Here is a 19976-nt window from a genome sequence, read left to right on the forward strand (position 1 = left end):
CAAGAATTTTTATCATTTTCATTGTTTAGAGTTATGATTTACCATACCTCGATTAGTAGACAAAGGACCTAGATGGGTTATCATATACTACCATGTGATCTATCCTACCTCGATTAGTAGACAGAGGACTTAGATGGTTTTATCACATGCCATGTTAATGAGTTAATGGCCATTATGTTGTAGTCCTATATGATATACATTTTTATAGTCATATGTTTTATATTATATGTTTATGTTATAGTCTTATGTTTATCATTTATGATATATGTTAGTAGATTTTCCTTACTGGGCATTAGGCTTATTCCTTTATTTTTAGCTTGTTGCTGGGAAATGATTATGGAAGGCGGAAAGATTCATGGCAGGTTGGCTTGTGTGTTGAGGATGAATGGACTGCGTGACGATCAAAATCGAGGATGACATTGTTTTTAAGTCTTTTTATTTATGTCTTTATGTATTTCCGCATTTAGTATTTACACAATTAAAGTTTATGTTTTATAAACAATGGGATCTCATACCATATCACATTTTATTTTATATTTTTACCTTATTTTCTATTGGTACTATATTTTGGGTTTTAAATAAAGTTATGTTATTTATAATGTATGTTTCCCAAAATAGTAGCTATGTCTAGTAGTTTTAATGGTCCAAGGTCTTAGAAATAGTTGGGTCATTACACCAACAGCTCAAGGCGCACATGGAATACCCTCTAATTCTGTCCAAGCCAGTAGACGGGTAGCCTCTCCTGCTCTACATGGTTGTCTCGGAAGATGGCATTAGTGCCGCATTGGTAAGGGAAGAAAGCCGTGTTCAGCCCCCCGTCTACTATGTTAGCAAAAGACTCCTCGGGGCAGAGTCTAGGTGCCCGCTGATGGGGAAGTTAACCTTATGCTTAATGTTGGCCTCTCGAAAGCTAAGAACCTACTTCCAGGTGCATTCCATTAAGGTCCTCACAAACCATCCCCTTAGACAAGCCCTTCAGAAGCTCAGGTCATCGGGAAGGCTCTTGAAGTGGTCGGTGGAGCTAAATCAGTTTGACATCACCTACCATCCGAGGACTGCCATAAAAGGTCAGGCACTCGCCGATCTCATCATCGAGTGCACAAGAATTAGGAGACGACAGAGAGTACCCCAGTGGTCGGACCAGCCTGTAAGTTATTCGTAGATGGATCTTCGAACGAAAATGGAACCAGGGCGGGACTTATTTTGGTTTCCCCGGAGGGGCATAGGGTGCATTGTGCCCTCCACTTTGGGGTTAGCGCCTCTAATAATGAAGCAAAATATGAAGCCTTAATCGTTGGGCTCCGCGTGGCACTGGAGGTGAAGGTCGAGGGACTTGAGATCTTTAGCGATTCCCAACTCGTGGTAAACCAAGTTCTCAGAGAGTACTAGGCCTGGGGAACAAAGATGGCAGCGTACTTGGCAAAGATTCAAGAAATGTTGGATAACTTCCGAAGATTCACTATTCGGCAGCTACTGTGAGAGCAAAATTCCAATGTTGATGCCTTGGCTAAGCTGGCCATGACCAAAGATGTTGAGTTATTCAATGTGGTCCCCATTGATTACTTGGGGTCTCCATGTATCTCGGCTCCAGACGAGGTGGAATCTATACAACCACAAGATGGGTGGATGGAGCCAATAGGTAAATACCTCATCTCCGAGGAGTTTCCCCAATATAAGAAGGCATCTCGGAAGCTTCTTTTTCAAGTACCGAGATACGTAATCATGCACAATAGGCTGTATCAGCGAGGTTATTCTTTGCCCTTGCTTCGATGTGTGTCCAAGCAAGAAGCCAGTTTAATACTCCGAGAGGTACATGAAGGTTTCTGTGGAGATCACGCTGGGGGCAGAGGCTTTCCAAGAAGATCTTAAGGCAAGGATATTTTTGTCCCACCATGAATGGAGACGCAATGGATTATGTTAAGAAATGCGATAAGTGCCAGCGATTTGCCAATATCCCCCGAGCTTCTCCAAATGAGCTTACACAGATGACCAGCCCATGGCCTTTTGTTGTCTGGGGCATCAACCTTATCAGGTCCATCCCTGTAGCGAAAGGAGGAGTGAAATATGCCATAGTGGACGTCGACTACTTCACGAAGTGGGTTGAGGTCAAGCCACTTGCTACAATCACCTCCAAAGAGGCTTTGGATTTCCTCATTAAAAACATCGTTTGCCGGTATGGGCTTCCGAGGAAGATAGTCTTCGACAAAAAATTGCAGTTTGACAGTGAAGAGTTCACAGGTTTCTGTCAACAGCATGGTGTCATCAAGAACTTCTCTTCCATGTCCCATCCGCAAGCCAATGGCCAAGTGGAAGAAGTTAACAAGACACTCAAGTCCACTTTGAAGAAAAGGTTGGAGCAGGCAATAGGAGCTTGGCCCGAGGAGTTTCCTAGGGCATTGTGGAACTATTGCACCACTTCCAGGACCTCCACTAGCCATTCTCCCTTCTCGATGGCCTACGGATATAAGGCTATGCTCCCAGTTTAAGCAGCAATCTCCACATACCGTCGGGATACGTATGACCCGACCACGAACCATGCTTTACTTTAGGAGTCCCTGGACCTCGTGGAGGAGATACGCGAAGCTTCTCAACTTTGAGTAGCGTCCTAGCAGCAGACGGTAGCCAGATATTTTAAATCCAAAGTGAAAGATAGAAAATTTGGGGTCGGAGATCTGGTGTTGCGAAGAGTGTTCTTAGCCACCTGAGACCCCGATGCAGGAGTGCTCGGACCCAACTTGGAGGGCCTATACCAAGATGAAAGCGTTATGTGTCCAGGAACATAGAAGTTAGCTCGACTAAGTGGGGAGCTGATTCCCCATGCCTGAAATGTCGACCATCTTCAGCGGTATTACCAGTAATATGAGCATCAAACATTGTCTATTTTTTAAAATACCCCCTGTAGCCTTCAAGAACATGTAATGGAAACCGCGTATCTAAAACACGGTAAGAAATTTTTTATTTGCTTGTATTCTTTGGTTTCCTTTATAATTTATTAATGCTATGTTAGAGCACTCGCTCGCTTGGACAAGTGATCGTAGACTAGCCTCTGATCACTTAGGGGGCATGGAGTTAGGGCAGCATAACGCTTCACAGGGAATGACCTAGGAAACTAAACTTGTCAAGAGTAGTAAGCTTAGCTTCGCCAACCCGAGAATAAAAAATCCTAGGAAACTAGTCAAGTTTAGCCTAGAAGGCAGCTTGTTCCAGGCATAACTGAGCTTAGCACCTAGGAGCTAGATAACCCAAGTAGCACGAGAATAGACTTTTGTCATCTCCCGTGGACATCGAGCCCGAGGAGATCTAACCAAGTCTATTGATCTCGAGATGCGAACGGGAGGTTGAGTACCCCATACTTGGCCTCGAGAATCTATGACATAGGGAGATTGGCTAGTCGACAAGCGAAGCGCCCCTAGTGTCACTATATCCCATAGCTAGAAAACCCAGTATAACGCACTGTTAAGAATTCAACTTACCTCCCGACGATAGCGCTTGCCCATAGAGTAATAACCAAATCCTAATCTACGAGATACAAGCAGATACCCAGGCAGCCCATGCTTGGGCTCCTCGTTAACATCACCTCCCGAGGAGGTGCGAGATGGTCTGGAAGTCATGAGATATGCACTCAGAAAGTAGTGTTGAAACCCATGACAGACCTCCCGAGTAGTGCATTCTTGGGGGGCAGATGGTTTCACATGATAGGACCCCTGGAAGCCCAAATCTTTGGATTGTAGGGGCATAGGATGTCGAGTTAGAACCAATGGTAAATTTCACGTCAAAGTTACTTCTAGGACTATGAGCCTACAAGGGAATAAACGTAGGAACCACCTGTAAAACAATTTGAGTTCTTGTTATCGTGACATTCCTGTTACGTTGAATTCACAGAACCAACTGTTTAAAATAGACTTGAGTTCTTGTTCTCGTGGAATTCGGGCCACGTTAGACTTATAGAACAAAGTGGTTAGATAGGTTTGAGTGCTTACTCTCGTGGAAATTTAAGTTACGGTGAATTCATAGAACCAAACCAAATAAAAAGCAAGGCAAGCTACATAAATCTTAAACGGGCAAATAGTTACAACTAACCTCGAGGGCTTGAGAGATTGTTTGTCTGTAACCCAATAGGTTTGTCGCACGCAAACCTAAGTGTAAAAATTACAATCAGTCCTCGAGGACCTCCACCACCAGTACAATGATCAGATCTCCACTTAGGGCACCCTCTGCCTGGGCTGTTTCAGCAGCTGGAGTCACCTCAATTTGTTGAGTGGTCTTGGCAGATGGAGTCGTCTCAGCCATTGGAGCCACTTGGGTCGCCTCGGCAGCTGAAGCCACTTCTACTGCCTGGGTCACTCGGAGGCGCTCATTGAAAAGGAGTATGTACTTCTCGAGCTTCCTAGAAAAATCCAAGCTCATGTCTTGGTTGTGATACCAGGCCACGTAGAAGGCATCCTCGACAATAGTCTTGGTTTCTTTTTCAAGCTTCTCCACCTGACGCTGAGTGGACCTGTTCAACTCCATGTCCTGGAGGGCCTTTTTCTCTGCTAGCTCATCTCAATCGATGGCCTCCTTAACCTGCTCCTGAAGTTGGGAGTTCTCCAGGACCACTCTGGCGACCTCAACTGTGGCGTTCTTAGCCTCCTCCTGGGCTCGCTGGATGCTCTCAATGGTTGCCTTCATCTCCTCTTTGGCCCGTTTCATGTCCCCGGTGGCCTTCTGGACAGCTTCCTTAAGCTCCCGATAGCATTTACACTCGGCTTCAAGGGCAACCTTGGCCTGGGCAAGTTCTTCCCGAGGGCCTTTTATTTTCTCCTTAAGGGAGACAATTTTGTCAGGGGACTTTTGGACTGCAAACAATTTCTCCATCATGATGTCTCCCAAGCGCTGACAGGCCAACGCAGACTACAAAATGAAAAATTAGAAAGAGGGAAAGTGTTAGCCTAATAACGCCTTGTTGAGTAGAGTTCAAGTGCGGGAATAAGTAACTTACCCGGACAAAGGCATATCAACACGAGGCCATCAGAGAAGCCTCGTTGTTGTCGCCTAGTTTGGAGAAGCTTTGGGTGGTCTACTCACACATAGTGGAGTTGACCCCCTAAAGGAGCTCGGCGACAAGAGGAGCGACAATCTCCCCTAGCATGGCAGAGAATAACGTCTCCCCTCTTCCGTCGAAGAGCTTGGGGGTGCTCCTAAGCTTAGCACAAACTGGGCAATGTCTGCCAATCCCATATGAGCTATAGGAACAAATTAAACCGTTAGCGTACATTCTACACAGTAGGGTAATGCAATAACATAAGCTACTCGGAGGCCCACCGTGAGTTGAGCCTCACTGCAAATAGTGAGGGTGTATTATCCTATTCCCCACCTCACAACTAAAGCTGGTACCATATTGGCAAAACCAGCTCGAGTTGAAAGACGTCACTCGCTCTAGAGGTATGAAGCCCTGAGAAGTTTATTACCTCCTCGGGTGGTGGAGGTACACATCTATTAAATCTATGTAATCCTAGAATTCTTCCCTAGTCCAGTGCCGATGTGAAATTTGACCACAATGGAGGAGAGCTGGAGAACCCCAAACGTGCTTGGGACTTATCCTATCACCTACTCAGGAAGCATAAGTCAGGGTGAGAGTTGATTTACCTAAGTCAAGGTGGGAAGCTTCCATTCCTGCTTAAAGCTCTTCCTCATGCTCCCGATCCTCTTGTGCCTCTCAGGCCTCCTTCGCAGTGTGCGCATTCACCAGCCTCTCCTTCGCCAACTGTTTCTATAAAGCCTTCTTGGCCAACCCGTCTATGTGGCTGATGTGACGGGACGCAAACTCCCGAGACTTTTTGGACTGGCGATACTTGGTCAGCTCCAAGTTGTTGGTTCATTGTTCTACGCTGAGAAGCCCCAACCTAATGAGGTTTGCTTACCTAGACGCTATGGTCGAAGTCTCGATCAGGAAGAGCCTTAATCGCCTAGAGATGATCCTCGAAGAGTTGGACGTAGTGGGTTCAGCGGAAGGGTCCTATTTAAAATGAATTGACTAAGTATCAAAGACAAAAAAGTCATAATAAAGTAAAGGATAATGCATTTGGGAAGATACTCACCAACTCGGGCGAAGTCGAGAATCATGGTCGAATTACTGAGAGTCGGGAAGTCGTTCGTGAAGAAGAAGGCATCCTTGTAATCTCAAGAATGATTCTCGTTATGGTGAGGAGCCTTGTAGTCAAGCAACGAGACTGCGTATTTTGGCAAGGCATAGTACCCATCTTAATTGGAGCTTTTCTTTCGAGGAGTGGTGCAGAAACTGTAGAAGTAGAGGATCTCTGCCGGTGAAGGCTCGGGCCATTTCTGCTTCTAGTACATAATGTACATCCCTGCAAGCACCCTATAGACATTGAGGGAAAGCTAGAAAAGGGCTATCCCCACAAACTTCAGGAAGTTCACAAAGTATTGCTTGAGGGGTAGGGTAGACCCTGCCATTAGGTGGGCCTGGCTCCAGGTGCCTAGGTCGTTGACGCTACGGTGCACCCTCTTTGGACTCCTGACAGAGATGAATGAGGCACTTGTCTCCGACCGAATATTATCTCATGATGGCTTCGATGGCATCAGGGTGTTGGAGCAGAGTGTGGTAATCCTTTGCTTTGAATGCATCACCCTCGTACTTTTGTGTAGGGTGTGGAAGCAAGGCCCTATTAACCTCCTCCACGATTAACCCACTGCCTCTGAGTGTGTCAGGCCTCTTTGCCACTTGGGTGTCAGGGAAAACTACTAACTCTCCAGCTGACTCTTCGGCTCCCGTCCTTGTGTTGCCTTCGGAGGCACCTTGTACTCGGGCCATGTCAGAAATCTCCTAGTCGAAGAGATAAAATCTATGTTTGTGTAGTTGTCGGAGTTCCTCGGACATCTGAGACAAAAACCAAGCAGTTAGTATTCTGACCAAAGGAAAGATGGCCAAAACACGCATGGCTCTAGGGATATTGCTCAGGAAGAATAGAAAAGTTTTGGAAATGCGTGGTATCCCTAATGCCTAAGGACAAGCTGGAAGGGATGAACCTACCAAAATCTGGGAAATTCCCAGATTTTGGTCACAGGCTTAGACAAGCAAAGTTGACATAAAGACTTTTGAGGGTCATTTTGAATGTCCCTAACATCAAAAGGTGCCTAAAATTACTAGTCAAAACTAGAAACAAAGTTTAAAATTCCATACCACTGGCATCCCTAAACATATATCGAAAAACCTCAACCACACACAAAAACAAAAAGGTGGGTCGCGAGATGAAACGAAGGTACGTGCTGAGGCGAGTCCTGACCTTAAAGTATTGTTTGTCGTCTGCCCAGAAGTATGACGATTCACGCCAGTCGTCTAGAGCTCCTAGAAAAAAGGATTGAATATGAGGGGTAGGCACGAGAGAAGAAAAGGTTATGGGAGAGGTTTTTTCTGATTTTTGTATGGTTACCGTGTGAGGTTGAAAATGGCTTTCCTTGGCTTTTATACCCAGTAAAACTTACGAGGGAAGCAGTATCCCCATGACCGTCGGATGGCTTGACTTGGTGAGATCATGCGAATGATCCAATGGTTAGGGTTCAAGAGGCGCGGATCAATCATCGTTTTCTTTGGGAAAAGACGCCTCAGGTGCAAAGTGGACGTTTGGGATCTCAGAGTTGAACCCTAATTAAATGCACAGACTGATAGGGCCAGCAATGGGGCATTGATACATGGGTTTGCTTTTCAGAGTGATGTCAGAGGAAGTCCAAAATGTCTTTCCCTCCATTTTTTAAAATCACCCTTAAATTAAGTCTCCATTGCCCGAGGACAAGTAGAGACTTGGGGGAAAATGTTGTCTGTATTTTCACCTCTGACACATGGCAACCCCCAGTGGCTGGCTCAGAAGTTCGCAGACATCATCGGGGGATGTTACTGCCTGAGGCCTCCAGTCGGAGTGAGGGTCCTCCTAAGTGAGACCTTCCTCTGGCAGTGGGCCGTGGATGCCTTGGTAGATTACTCTCTGAGGTTTGTCCTCAGAGTTGGAGGTTCTTAAGCTCGTACAATTAAGGCGGGGCTCTCATCTCCCAGTCGTCTAACAGGTATGAGGTTCTGGTTCTCAAACCTAAGGTAAAGCGCAATGTGTCAGCAAATGCGGGTTTTCAGAGCCAGAGGATCGTCTGACAACCTTTATGGGCGATCCGTCAATAGTGTTGTCGAGTGTATGAATCGACAACTTGCACTCCCACTACGCTGTCTGACATGGAAGTACTTACAGCACGCCCTGACAGTACCTGAGGCATGTTCCCCATAAAGTAGTACTTTTCTACAGTGGACCCCACAAATCTAGCTTGGGGTGTGGTCTATATTCAATGTAGCCCAATGCATTGAATTGATATTAATCCCCTAGTAATGGGAAGAATGCGTATTAATTACTGATGATTAGCATTAATGACCCCAGCCTCTATAAATAGGGCTGGGAGTCTTAGTGTAAAGGGTTTGATTTTCTAGAGAGAAAACACCTTGTACTTAGAGCAATCTAGACGCTGCCTGAGAATAGACCATTAGAGCTTGCCATCACAAGCTTCCATTCCTCTTAATACCAGAGACTCGTGGACTAGGGTTCTTGTATAACCTGAACCACGTAAAAACCCTTGTGTTCTTATTGATTGCGAAAAAGGGAGTTAACAATTTTCATGAATGAACATGTGATGGACCCAAAACGGGTATGTTTTAAATATTTATACTCGCAAGCGCACGAATCGTATTTATAGAATAGTTTTCGTGTAAGCACGAGGTCGAACCCAAAGGAGTTGACTTAAATCAAAAAGAGAAAACTATTTTTACCAAAGTGAAATAAATTTCTAACCTAGTTCCAAAGATTTATGTGTTTTGTTTTAAAATAAAGAAAAAAAATACTAAAAAAAATTAAAAGAAATAAATTAAAAAGATTTGTTTTTAATAGTTATTTATAAAATTATTAAGATTTTAGAATCCACAAAATATAAATAATAATATTTATTAATATGTTGACTTCCCAATTTTTAGTGATAATTGAAATCAATTTAATTACCTTTTCCAAAACATTATACTTCCTTTAAGCTCTCTTTAATTCAAAAATATAGATTTTCCTTCACTTCAATAGTATAACTTCAAAGCATTAGTTGTGAATCAATTTAATGAAACTACAAAAAAATCAAATAATGTTATTTCTAAAGCAAAATATAGTATTTTTGTTCTAAGCATTGGATGTGAACAATTTAATGACACATCTTAATCAAAGAATACTATGCTTTTGCACAATTAAGAACCAAGTAAAATATGTTCTAACAATCTAAAATACATGATATTATAGATGAAAGAAACATTTAGAAGAAGAAAAATCATAAACTTTATTGCTCATTTTGGGAGGTCAACATAAAATAAACACTATATAGTTATATCTTGGTTCATCCTCCACCTTAATAATTTTAAGTGGATTAGAAACCCATAACTATAAAAAAAAACAAAATAAAAATTACAACATAAATAGGAAAATTTGGAGGATGAACCTCCAAATTATTCCTCTAAAAATACATAAAAACTAATCTAAGAAAAGAAAAAGATGGAGAGAATAGAGAGATGGAAGAAGTGGTGTAAGAGAAGGTGTGCTTGAAATGGTGAAATGAGACTCCTATTTATAGATAAATTCTTTGGTAAAGGATAACACTCCTATTGGTCTAAAAAAAAGCACATGGATTCATGCTCAAAATTGTCATCTTTTCCTATAGTTACAAATCCAATGGTGGAGAAAGAAGCACATGGATTGATGACATGGCATTGTCAAGAATTGGATTGGGCCTTTCATTTTGGGCTTGATTTCTTCATTTCTTTATACCAACATTTTATCAACATTTCATTTGCTCCCAACAAATACACCTACATAAAGAAATTAAACACACATAAATTAGTAACAACATAATTAAACAAAATAAATACAAAAAAACAAATAAAAATACATAAAATCAAAATAAAACTAATAAATTCAAAATTACTTAAAAAATTGATAAATTAATTAAAAACTCAAGAACTAAGCAACAATTGGCTTATAAAATGTGGTAAAATAACTCTATTTTGTAGAGTTATCACACCCCCAAACTTAATGTTTTGCTAGTCCTCAAGGAAAAGAAAAATTAAAAACACACTTTTTTTTTTTTTTTAATTGGAGATATCAAATGTTTTCCTCAAAAATTGCATAATGAAAGTAGCTCAAAGAAAATTATGAAGAGACATTAAGCTCATGTAATTAATCCAATAGTCAATCTTGCTTTCAACAACTAATTTTCAATATGGAAACACAAAACTATTTACCAAGTAATCATGTGGAATTTTGGAAAAATTTATGCAAAGATAAAATAATTAAATCTCAAGGAATGATGAATTAATTTTTTTTTTTCGTACCAAAGTCCCATAGGTTCGTTTTTCTTATCTCTCTCCACTAATGTAGAACAACACAAAATCAAGGATCAATAGGACTTTATAGGCTTGTAATGTGCGGGTAAAGAAAAAGGTGAGAAAAATGATATTGAATTTAAGCTTAGATCACTTTTTCCTAACACATGAGTATTTCCGAACTTTTCACTAGACATCACAATATTTCAAGTATACGCCATAACATTTCCATAGTAATTCTTTCCACCCATTTGGAATCTTCAATTTTTTTTTTTTTTTTTAGCTTGCCACAATATTTTTGTTTTGTTTTTTTTTTTTTTTTTAAGATGTGGCTTTCCGAATTTCTTTCCTATTTTCACTTTGGTAACAAATCAAGATGCATAGCTCTATGATATTTTCTCATGTGTAAAGAATGAAATTTATGAAGAAGTTTTACATTTCACATATGGGTAAAACAATAACAAGGCTCGTGTTTGGCTCAAATGGGGTAAACTAGGGAATAATGTGTGTAACGGTGATTAAGTCAAAAGGCTCAAACGTTCCAAAGATAGCCTAAATCATTTCCCTAATGATGTGCTTTTCTAGGATTTCGCCTCAAGAGATAATTAATCGAATTCTAGGACTTGTGAGACTTACAAAATTTTATGCTTATATAAATTAATCTAAAATACACAAAAATTCTTAGAAAGATAGAAAGTGTTCTTTTATGAAAAATCTATATCTAAGCAAGACTAACCCAAAGATTAAAAATAGAGCTTAAGAAATATTCACATTTTTCTAAGAACTAAATTCAAATTCAATTTATCATCTAAAAATGAAAAATCACCAAAAAAATTTTTGAACATTTTATAAAAAAAAATAAATAAATAAAAAAAAACACACAACACTACCCCCAAACTTAAACAAAACATTGTCCTCAATGAGCAATAAATTTGAAAAAGTTAAGAAAACTCCCTTGAATGTATGCTTCCATGATTTGGCTCCTTCGTTTTTGGGCTAGAAGTTTCCTTCAAACTTATTTGAACTTGAAAAACATGAAACAAACACACAACAAACGTGAAATACAAAAGGAAATACAAAATGGAACTTGAAACTTATGGGTTGCCTCCCACAAAGCGCTTTAGTTTATAGTCTTTAGCCCGACTATTTTTATTTTTATTTTTATCCTACACCCAATCGATGGTGTAGAATTTCATTTGTAGGGTGAACTATAATGTTGATGCAAATGCCATAAATGAGAATTGAAAGCATCACACCTACAAAGTAATTAGAGACATGCAATTTTGGTGGCATTTCAATGAAGTAAGAAAATTGCACATCTTTTTTATCCTCCTTTTCAAATTGAGTATGTATGAAAATTTGCTCAATTATTGGCTCTTGAGGTACAATTGTATTTTTTTCATTTTCCTCATGAGCCCCATCAATCAATTCATCAAACTCATTTGTTTCAATTAGCAATTGGATGCTTATTACAGGTTCTTTGAAAACTTTGTTCATTTTTTCACTCTCGGTTTGCACTAATGGGTCGGGAATGGGTTGACTAGGAAGAACTTGTATTTCCGTCTCTATCAAAACAGTTGCAAGATGACTTATTTGTTTCTCGATGTTGGAAATGGATCGAGACTGATTTTGTAAAATTTGTTGGGTTGACTGCATGAACTGTTGTAGGGTATCCTCTAGAGATGGATTGATTTCTTGTTGAGGAGGATATGACAGATCGGGTTGGGCATAACCTAGATTAGGCATGTTGAATTGATGCACATGGTTCATTGGAGACAAGTTTTGACTCCATGTAAAATTTGGATTATAGGTGGGATCAAATGGGATTTCTGAGGAATTCCCATAAGCATGCACATCATTGGTTTCATTATAATCAAAGTGCGATGATGCATAATAGTTGTACTCAGGCTTCCAACTAAAATCAATGGGATTTTCCAAGGGATGACTACAATTCTCATGGTGATGAGAGTGAAATGCACTGTTTATCTCCCTATGGTCATCTTGAGTTTGCCTAGCTTGTAAGACATCTAGTGTTCTAAACAAATTTTCGATTTGAGCGTTGATGTCTTCTCTTTCCCTAGGATGATATACATTGTTAAAATTCCTAGTACTATTCCAAGGGCATCCATTTTGGCTCATGTAACCTATGCTACCAACAGGAAACATGGTAATAACTCAATGACAATTTTTTTTTTTGTGAAAATCTCAAGAAACCTTTTCTGATATGGAAGATCAATTGAAATTGCAACCATAGAGCATAATTAGAATTTCAAGAGATTTTAATTTTTTTTTTGGCAAATTAAAATTACAAGAAATAAACACAATTAGCAAGCATAAATGAATAATAAAATTAAATGACAAAGACAAGAAACATTTTCTGATGAGGAAGATCAGTCGAAACCGCAACCACAGAGCATACTTAGATATTTTTTTTTTTTTTTTTTTTTGACAATAAAAATAAAATAACTAGTAGAAGAATTTTACTCACCTTGACACAAATTGTTTCTCTTCTTTACAACTCCCCGGCAACGGCGCCAAAAACTTGATGGACCCAAAACGGGTATGTTTTAAATATTTATACTCGCAAGCGCACGAATCGTATTTATAGAATAGTTTTCGTGTAAGCACGAGGTCGAACCCAAAGGAGTTGACTTAAATCAAAAAGAGAAAACTATTTTTACCAAAGTGAAATAAATTTCTAACCTAGTTCCAAAGATTTATGTGTTTTGTTTTAAAATAAAGAAAAAAAATACTAAAAAAAATTAAAAGAAATAAATTAAAAAGATTTGTTTTTAATAGTTATTTATAAAATTATTAAGATTTTAGAATCCACAAAATATAAATAATAATATTTATTAATATGTTGACTTCCCAATTTTTAGTGATAATTGAAATCAATTTAATTACCTTTTCCAAAACATTATACTTCCTTTAAGCTCTCTTTAATTCAAAAATATAGATTTTCCTTCACTTCAATAGTATAACTTCAAAGCATTAGTTGTGAATCAATTTAATGAAACTACAAAAAAATCAAATAATGTTATTTCTAAAGCAAAATATAGTATTTTTGTTCTAAGCATTGGATGTGAACAATTTAATGACACATCTTAATCAAAGAATACTATGCTTTTGCACAATTAAGAACCAAGTAAAATATGTTCTAACAATCTAAAATACATGATATTATAGATGAAAGAAACATTTAGAAGAAGAAAAATCATAAACTTTATTGCTCATTTTGGGAGGTCAACATAAAATAAACACTATATAGTTATATCTTGGTTCATCCTCCACCTTAATAATTTTAAGTGGATTAGAAACCCATAACTATAAAAAAAAACAAAATAAAAATTACAACATAAATAGGAAAATTTGGAGGATGAACCTCCAAATTATTCCTCTAAAAATACATAAAAACTAATCTAAGAAAAGAAAAAGATGGAGAGAATAGAGAGATGGAAGAAGTGGTGTAAGAGAAGGTGTGCTTGAAATGGTGAAATGAGACTCCTATTTATAGATAAATTCTTTGGTAAAGGATAACACTCCTATTGGTCTAAAAAAAAGCACATGGATTCATGCTCAAAATTGTCATCTTTTCCTATAGTTACAAATCCAATGGTGGAGAAAGAAGCACATGGATTGATGACATGGCATTGTCAAGAATTGGATTGGGCCTTTCATTTTGGGCTTGATTTCTTCATTTCTTTATACCAACATTTTATCAACATTTCATTTGCTCCCAACAAATACACCTACATAAAGAAATTAAACACACATAAATTAGTAACAACATAATTAAACAAAATAAATACAAAAAAACAAATAAAAATACATAAAATCAAAATAAAACTAATAAATTCAAAATTACTTAAAAAATTGATAAATTAATTAAAAACTCAAGAACTAAGCAACAATTGGCTTATAAAATGTGGTAAAATAACTCTATTTTGTAGAGTTATCACACCCCCAAACTTAATGTTTTGCTAGTCCTCAAGGAAAAGAAAAATTAAAAACACACTTTTTTTTTTTTTTTAATTGGAGATATCAAATGTTTTCCTCAAAAATTGCATAATGAAAGTAGCTCAAAGAAAATTATGAAGAGACATTAAGCTCATGTAATTAATCCAATAGTCAATCTTGCTTTCAACAACTAATTTTCAATATGGAAACACAAAACTATTTACCAAGTAATCATGTGGAATTTTGGAAAAATTTATGCAAAGATAAAATAATTAAATCTCAAGGAATGATGAATTAATTTTTTTTTTTCGTACCAAAGTCCCATAGGTTCGTTTTTCTTATCTCTCTCCACTAATGTAGAACAACACAAAATCAAGGATCAATAGGACTTTATAGGCTTGTAATGTGCGGGTAAAGAAAAAGGTGAGAAAAATGATATTGAATTTAAGCTTAGATCACTTTTTCCTAACACATGAGTATTTCCGAACTTTTCACTAGACATCACAATATTTCAAGTATACGCCATAACATTTCCATAGTAATTCTTTCCACCCATTTGGAATCTTCAATTTTTTTTTTTTTTTTTAGCTTGCCACAATATTTTTGTTTTGTTTTTTTTTTTTTTTTTTAAGATGTGGCTTTCCGAATTTCTTTCCTATTTTCACTTTGGTAACAAATCAAGATGCATAGCTCTATGATATTTTCTCATGTGTAAAGAATGAAATTTATGAAGAAGTTTTACATTTCACATATGGGTAAAACAATAACAAGGCTCGTGTTTGGCTCAAATGGGGTAAACTAGGGAATAATGTGTGTAACGGTGATTAAGTCAAAAGGCTCAAACGTTCCAAAGATAGCCTAAATCATTTCCCTAATGATGTGCTTTTCTAGGATTTCGCCTCAAGAGATAATTAATCGAATTCTAGGACTTGTGAGACTTACAAAATTTTATGCTTATATAAATTAATCTAAAATACACAAAAATTCTTAGAAAGATAGAAAGTGTTCTTTTATGAAAAATCTATATCTAAGCAAGACTAACCCAAAGATTAAAAATAGAGCTTAAGAAATATTCACATTTTTCTAAGAACTAAATTCAAATTCAATTTATCATCTAAAAATGAAAAATCACCAAAAATTTTTTTGAACATTTTATAAAAAAAAATAAATAAATAAAAAAAAACACACAACACTACCCCCAAACTTAAACAAAACATTGTCCTCAATGAGCAATAAATTTGAAAAAGTTAAGAAAACTCCCTTGAATGTATGCTTCCATGATTTGGCTCCTTCGTTTTTGGGCTAGAAGTTTCCTTCAAACTTATTTGAACTTGAAAAACATGAAACAAACACACAACAAACGTGAAATACAAAAGGAAATACAAAATGGAACTTGAAACTTATGGGTTGCCTCCCACAAAGCGCTTTAGTTTATAGTCTTTAGCCCGACTATTTTTATTTTTATTTTTATCCTACACCCAATCGATGGTGTAGAATTTCATTTGTAGGGTGAACTATAATGTTGATGCAAATGCCATAAATGAGAATTGAAAGCATCACACCTACAAAGTAATTAGAGACATGCAATTTTGGTGGCATTTCAATGAAGTAAGAAAATTGCACATCTTTTTTATCCTCCTTTTCAAATTGAGTATGTATGAAAATTTGCTCAATTATTGGCTCTTGAGGTACAATTGTATTTTTTTCATTTTCCTCATGAGCCCCATCAATCAATTCATCAAACTCATTTGTTTCAATTAGCAATTGGATGCTTATTACAGGTTCTTTGAAAACTTTGTTCATTTTTTCACTCTCGGTTTGCACTAATGGGTCGGGAATGGGTTGACTAGGAAGAACTTGTATTTCCGTCTCTATCAAAACAGTTGCAAGATGACTTATTTGTTTCTCGATGTTGGAAATGGATCGAGACTGATTTTGTAAAATTTGTTGGGTTGACTGCATGAACTGTTGTAGGGTATCCTCTAGAGATGGATTGATTTCTTGTTGAGGAGGATATGACAGATCGGGTTGGGCATAACCTAGATTAGGCATGTTGAATTGATGCACATGGTTCATTGGAGACAAGTTTTGACTCCATGTAAAATTTGGATTATAGGTGGGATCAAATGGGATTTCTGAGGAATTCCCATAAGCATGCACATCATTGGTTTCATTATAATCAAAGTGCGATGATGCATAATAGTTGTACTCAGGCTTCCAACTAAAATCAATGGGATTTTCCAAGGGATGACTACAATTCTCATGGTGATGAGAGTGAAATGCACTGTTTATCTCCCTATGGTCATCTTGAGTTTGCCTAGCTTGTAAGACATCTAGTGTTCTAAACAAATTTTCGATTTGAGCGTTGATGTCTTCTCTTTCCCTAGGATGATATACATTGTTAAAATTCCTAGTACTATTCCAAGGGCATCCATTTTGGCTCATGTAACCTATGCTACCAACAGGAAACATGGTAATAACTCAATGACAATTTTTTTTTTTGTGAAAATCTCAAGAAACCTTTTCTGATATGGAAGATCAATTGAAATTGCAACCATAGAGCATAATTAGAATTTCAAGAGATTTTAATTTTTTTTTTGGCAAATTAAAATTACAAGAAATAAACACAATTAGCAAGCATAAATGAATAATAAAATTAAATGACAAAGACAAGAAACATTTTCTGATGAGGAAGATCAGTCGAAACCGCAACCACAGAGCATACTTAGATATTTTTTTTTTTTTTTTTTTTTGACAATAAAAATAAAATAACTAGTAGAAGAATTTTACTCACCTTGACACAAATTGTTTCTCTTCTTTACAACTCCCCGGCAACGGCGCCAAAAACTTGATGGACCCAAAACGGGTATGTTTTAAATATTTATACTCGCAAGCGCACGAATCGTATTTATAGAATAGTTTTCGTGTAAGCACGAGGTCGAACCCAAAGGAGTTGACTTAAATCAAAAAGAGAAAACTATTTTTACCAAAGTGAAATAAATTTCTAACCTAGTTCCAAAGATTTATGTGTTTTGTTTTAAAATAAAGAAAAAAAATACTAAAAAAAATTAAAAGAAATAAATTAAAAAGATTTGTTTTTAATAGTTATTTATAAAATTATTAAGATTTTAGAATCCACAAAATATAAATAATAATATTTATTAATATGTTGACTTCCCAATTTTTAGTGATAATTGAAATCAATTTAATTACCTTTTCCAAAACATTATACTTCCTTTAAGCTCTCTTTAATTCAAAAATATAGATTTTCCTTCACTTCAATAGTATAACTTCAAAGCATTAGTTGTGAATCAATTTAATGAAACTACAAAAAAATCAAATAATGTTATTTCTAAAGCAAAATATAGTATTTTTGTTCTAAGCATTGGATGTGAACAATTTAATGACACATCTTAATCAAAGAATACTATGCTTTTGCACAATTAAGAACCAAGTAAAATATGTTCTAACAATCTAAAATACATGATATTATAGATGAAAGAAACATTTAGAAGAAGAAAAATCATAAACTTTATTGCTCATTTTGGGAGGTCAACATAAAATAAACACTATATAGTTATATCTTGGTTCATCCTCCACCTTAATAATTTTAAGTGGATTAGAAACCCATAACTATAAAAAAAAACAAAATAAAAATTACAACATAAATAGGAAAATTTGGAGGATGAACCTCCAAATTATTCCTCTAAAAATACATAAAAACTAATCTAAGAAAAGAAAAAGATGGAGAGAATAGAGAGATGGAAGAAGTGGTGTAAGAGAAGGTGTGCTTGAAATGGTGAAATGAGACTCCTATTTATAGATAAATTCTTTGGTAAAGGATAACACTCCTATTGGTCTAAAAAAAAGCACATGGATTCATGCTCAAAATTGTCATCTTTTCCTATAGTTACAAATCCAATGGTGGAGAAAGAAGCACATGGATTGATGACATGGCATTGTCAAGAATTGGATTGGGCCTTTCATTTTGGGCTTGATTTCTTCATTTCTTTATACCAACATTTTATCAACATTTCATTTGCTCCCAACAAATACACCTACATAAAGAAATTAAACACACATAAATTAGTAACAACATAATTAAACAAAATAAATACAAAAAAACAAATAAAAATACATAAAATCAAAATAAAACTAATAAATTCAAAATTACTTAAAAAATTGATAAATTAATTAAAAACTCAAGAACTAAGCAACAATTGGCTTATAAAATGTGGTAAAATAACTCTATTTTGTAGAGTTATCAACATGCATGAAATTGATTGCTATGTTAGGGTGTTAATTGGATGGTACATGTTATTGGTGCATGTATATGTTTTGTTATGTAAGTTTAACAATAATTTGGTTGTCTTTTGCTTGTTTTGGATTGAAAAACTGCACAGATTTTTTTAAAATATTTTTTTTTGTCTGATTAGGCAGTGTGCGTGCTGGGCACACATGAAGTCGCCATACGGCGTCGGTGCCGGACCCGGCGTCGATTATCTGATTATTTTATATATTTTTTTCCTTTTAAAATATTTTGAATTTGTTATCTGATAATCAAGATATTTTTTTATTTTGATATAAATGAAATATTAAAATCAGTTATTTGATTATTCAAGATATTTTTATTGTTTAAAATATTTGAAATTGGTTATCAGATAATTCTAGATATTTTAGATATTTTAAATTTGGTTAAAAGATATTTTGATATTTTAAGATTGGTTAAAATATTTAAAAATAAAATATCTTGGCATTCCTAACAACTTAAGATCCTAGTTTAAATTAATTATTTGAAATTGAATTTCTTTTGATAAATTATATTTTAATTCATTTAACATTTTGCAACTTGTTTAATTATTTATATTGAATTTTGTGTGATGAATTATGTGCTAATTAATTATGGTATTTTGCAAAATAGTATATTGATGTGGTATATTTACATAATTTAATAGTACGTGCTTATAGAGTAACATGTTAGGCCTATCCAATCATTAACATATCAAACATCGTTATTAAGTTATTTTTTTGCATTTGGGCTTTAAATATAACTATAATGATGGCCCAATTTTTGTGTTTAAAAAATGTGGGAAAACTCAAATAAAACTTTCATTAAATGTTAGGTTTTATTTGGGCCCAATTGAACATGTAGAGTTTAAATTCCTCTCTTATGGGTGGTTCCACTTATGAAGGTCCATTTGCTTTGCATTGCTAGATTGGGCCTAATCAATTGAATAAAAATTAATAAAACGAAAGTTCAAATTCCTGTCTTTCTAGGCTTTGTGTGAAAGTTAGGGAGCCTTAGTAGTGAGTCCAACATATTGAACCCAACTCTTCTCCATGCAAGCTCGAACTGTTAAGGCTCATTTACCTAAGTTGGACTTAATTGTCTTAGGTTATTATTTTTAGTTGGACCTAATAATTGATTAGAAACAAATTAATTCTATTATTTATTTATTTATTTTCAATGGTAATTTTAGAATTAATGGGAAAAATAAAAACTATGGCTTATTGATTATTTCAATAATTTGGAAAACCTGAGTTGGTTTATTAATTATTTTAATAATTTGGCAAACCTAAGTTGATATTTTTCAACAAGGAATAAAATACTAAAAGATTCAATAAT

General features: G+C 36.0%; 1 protein-coding gene across 1 annotated transcript; it reads right to left on the minus strand.

Annotated features, from left to right (window-relative positions):
* Positions 1 to 9334: 9334 nt before the first annotated feature.
* LOC133800480 (uncharacterized) lies at positions 9335 to 17127 on the minus strand. The gene is made up of 2 exons (XM_062238446.1): positions 12879 to 17127; positions 9335 to 9877 (listed from the first exon to the last, which is right to left on the minus strand). Exon 1 carries the CDS (start codon positions 16820 to 16822, stop codon positions 15818 to 15820), a length of 1005 nt encoding a protein of 334 aa, XP_062094430.1. The 5' UTR covers positions 16823 to 17127; the 3' UTR covers positions 9335 to 9877; positions 12879 to 15817.
* Between the last annotated feature and the right edge of the window lie 2849 nt (positions 17128 to 19976).

This window comes from Humulus lupulus, chromosome 9, assembly GCF_963169125.1.
Source record: "Humulus lupulus chromosome 9, drHumLupu1.1, whole genome shotgun sequence".
NCBI lineage: Eukaryota > Viridiplantae > Streptophyta > Magnoliopsida > Rosales > Cannabaceae > Humulus > Humulus lupulus.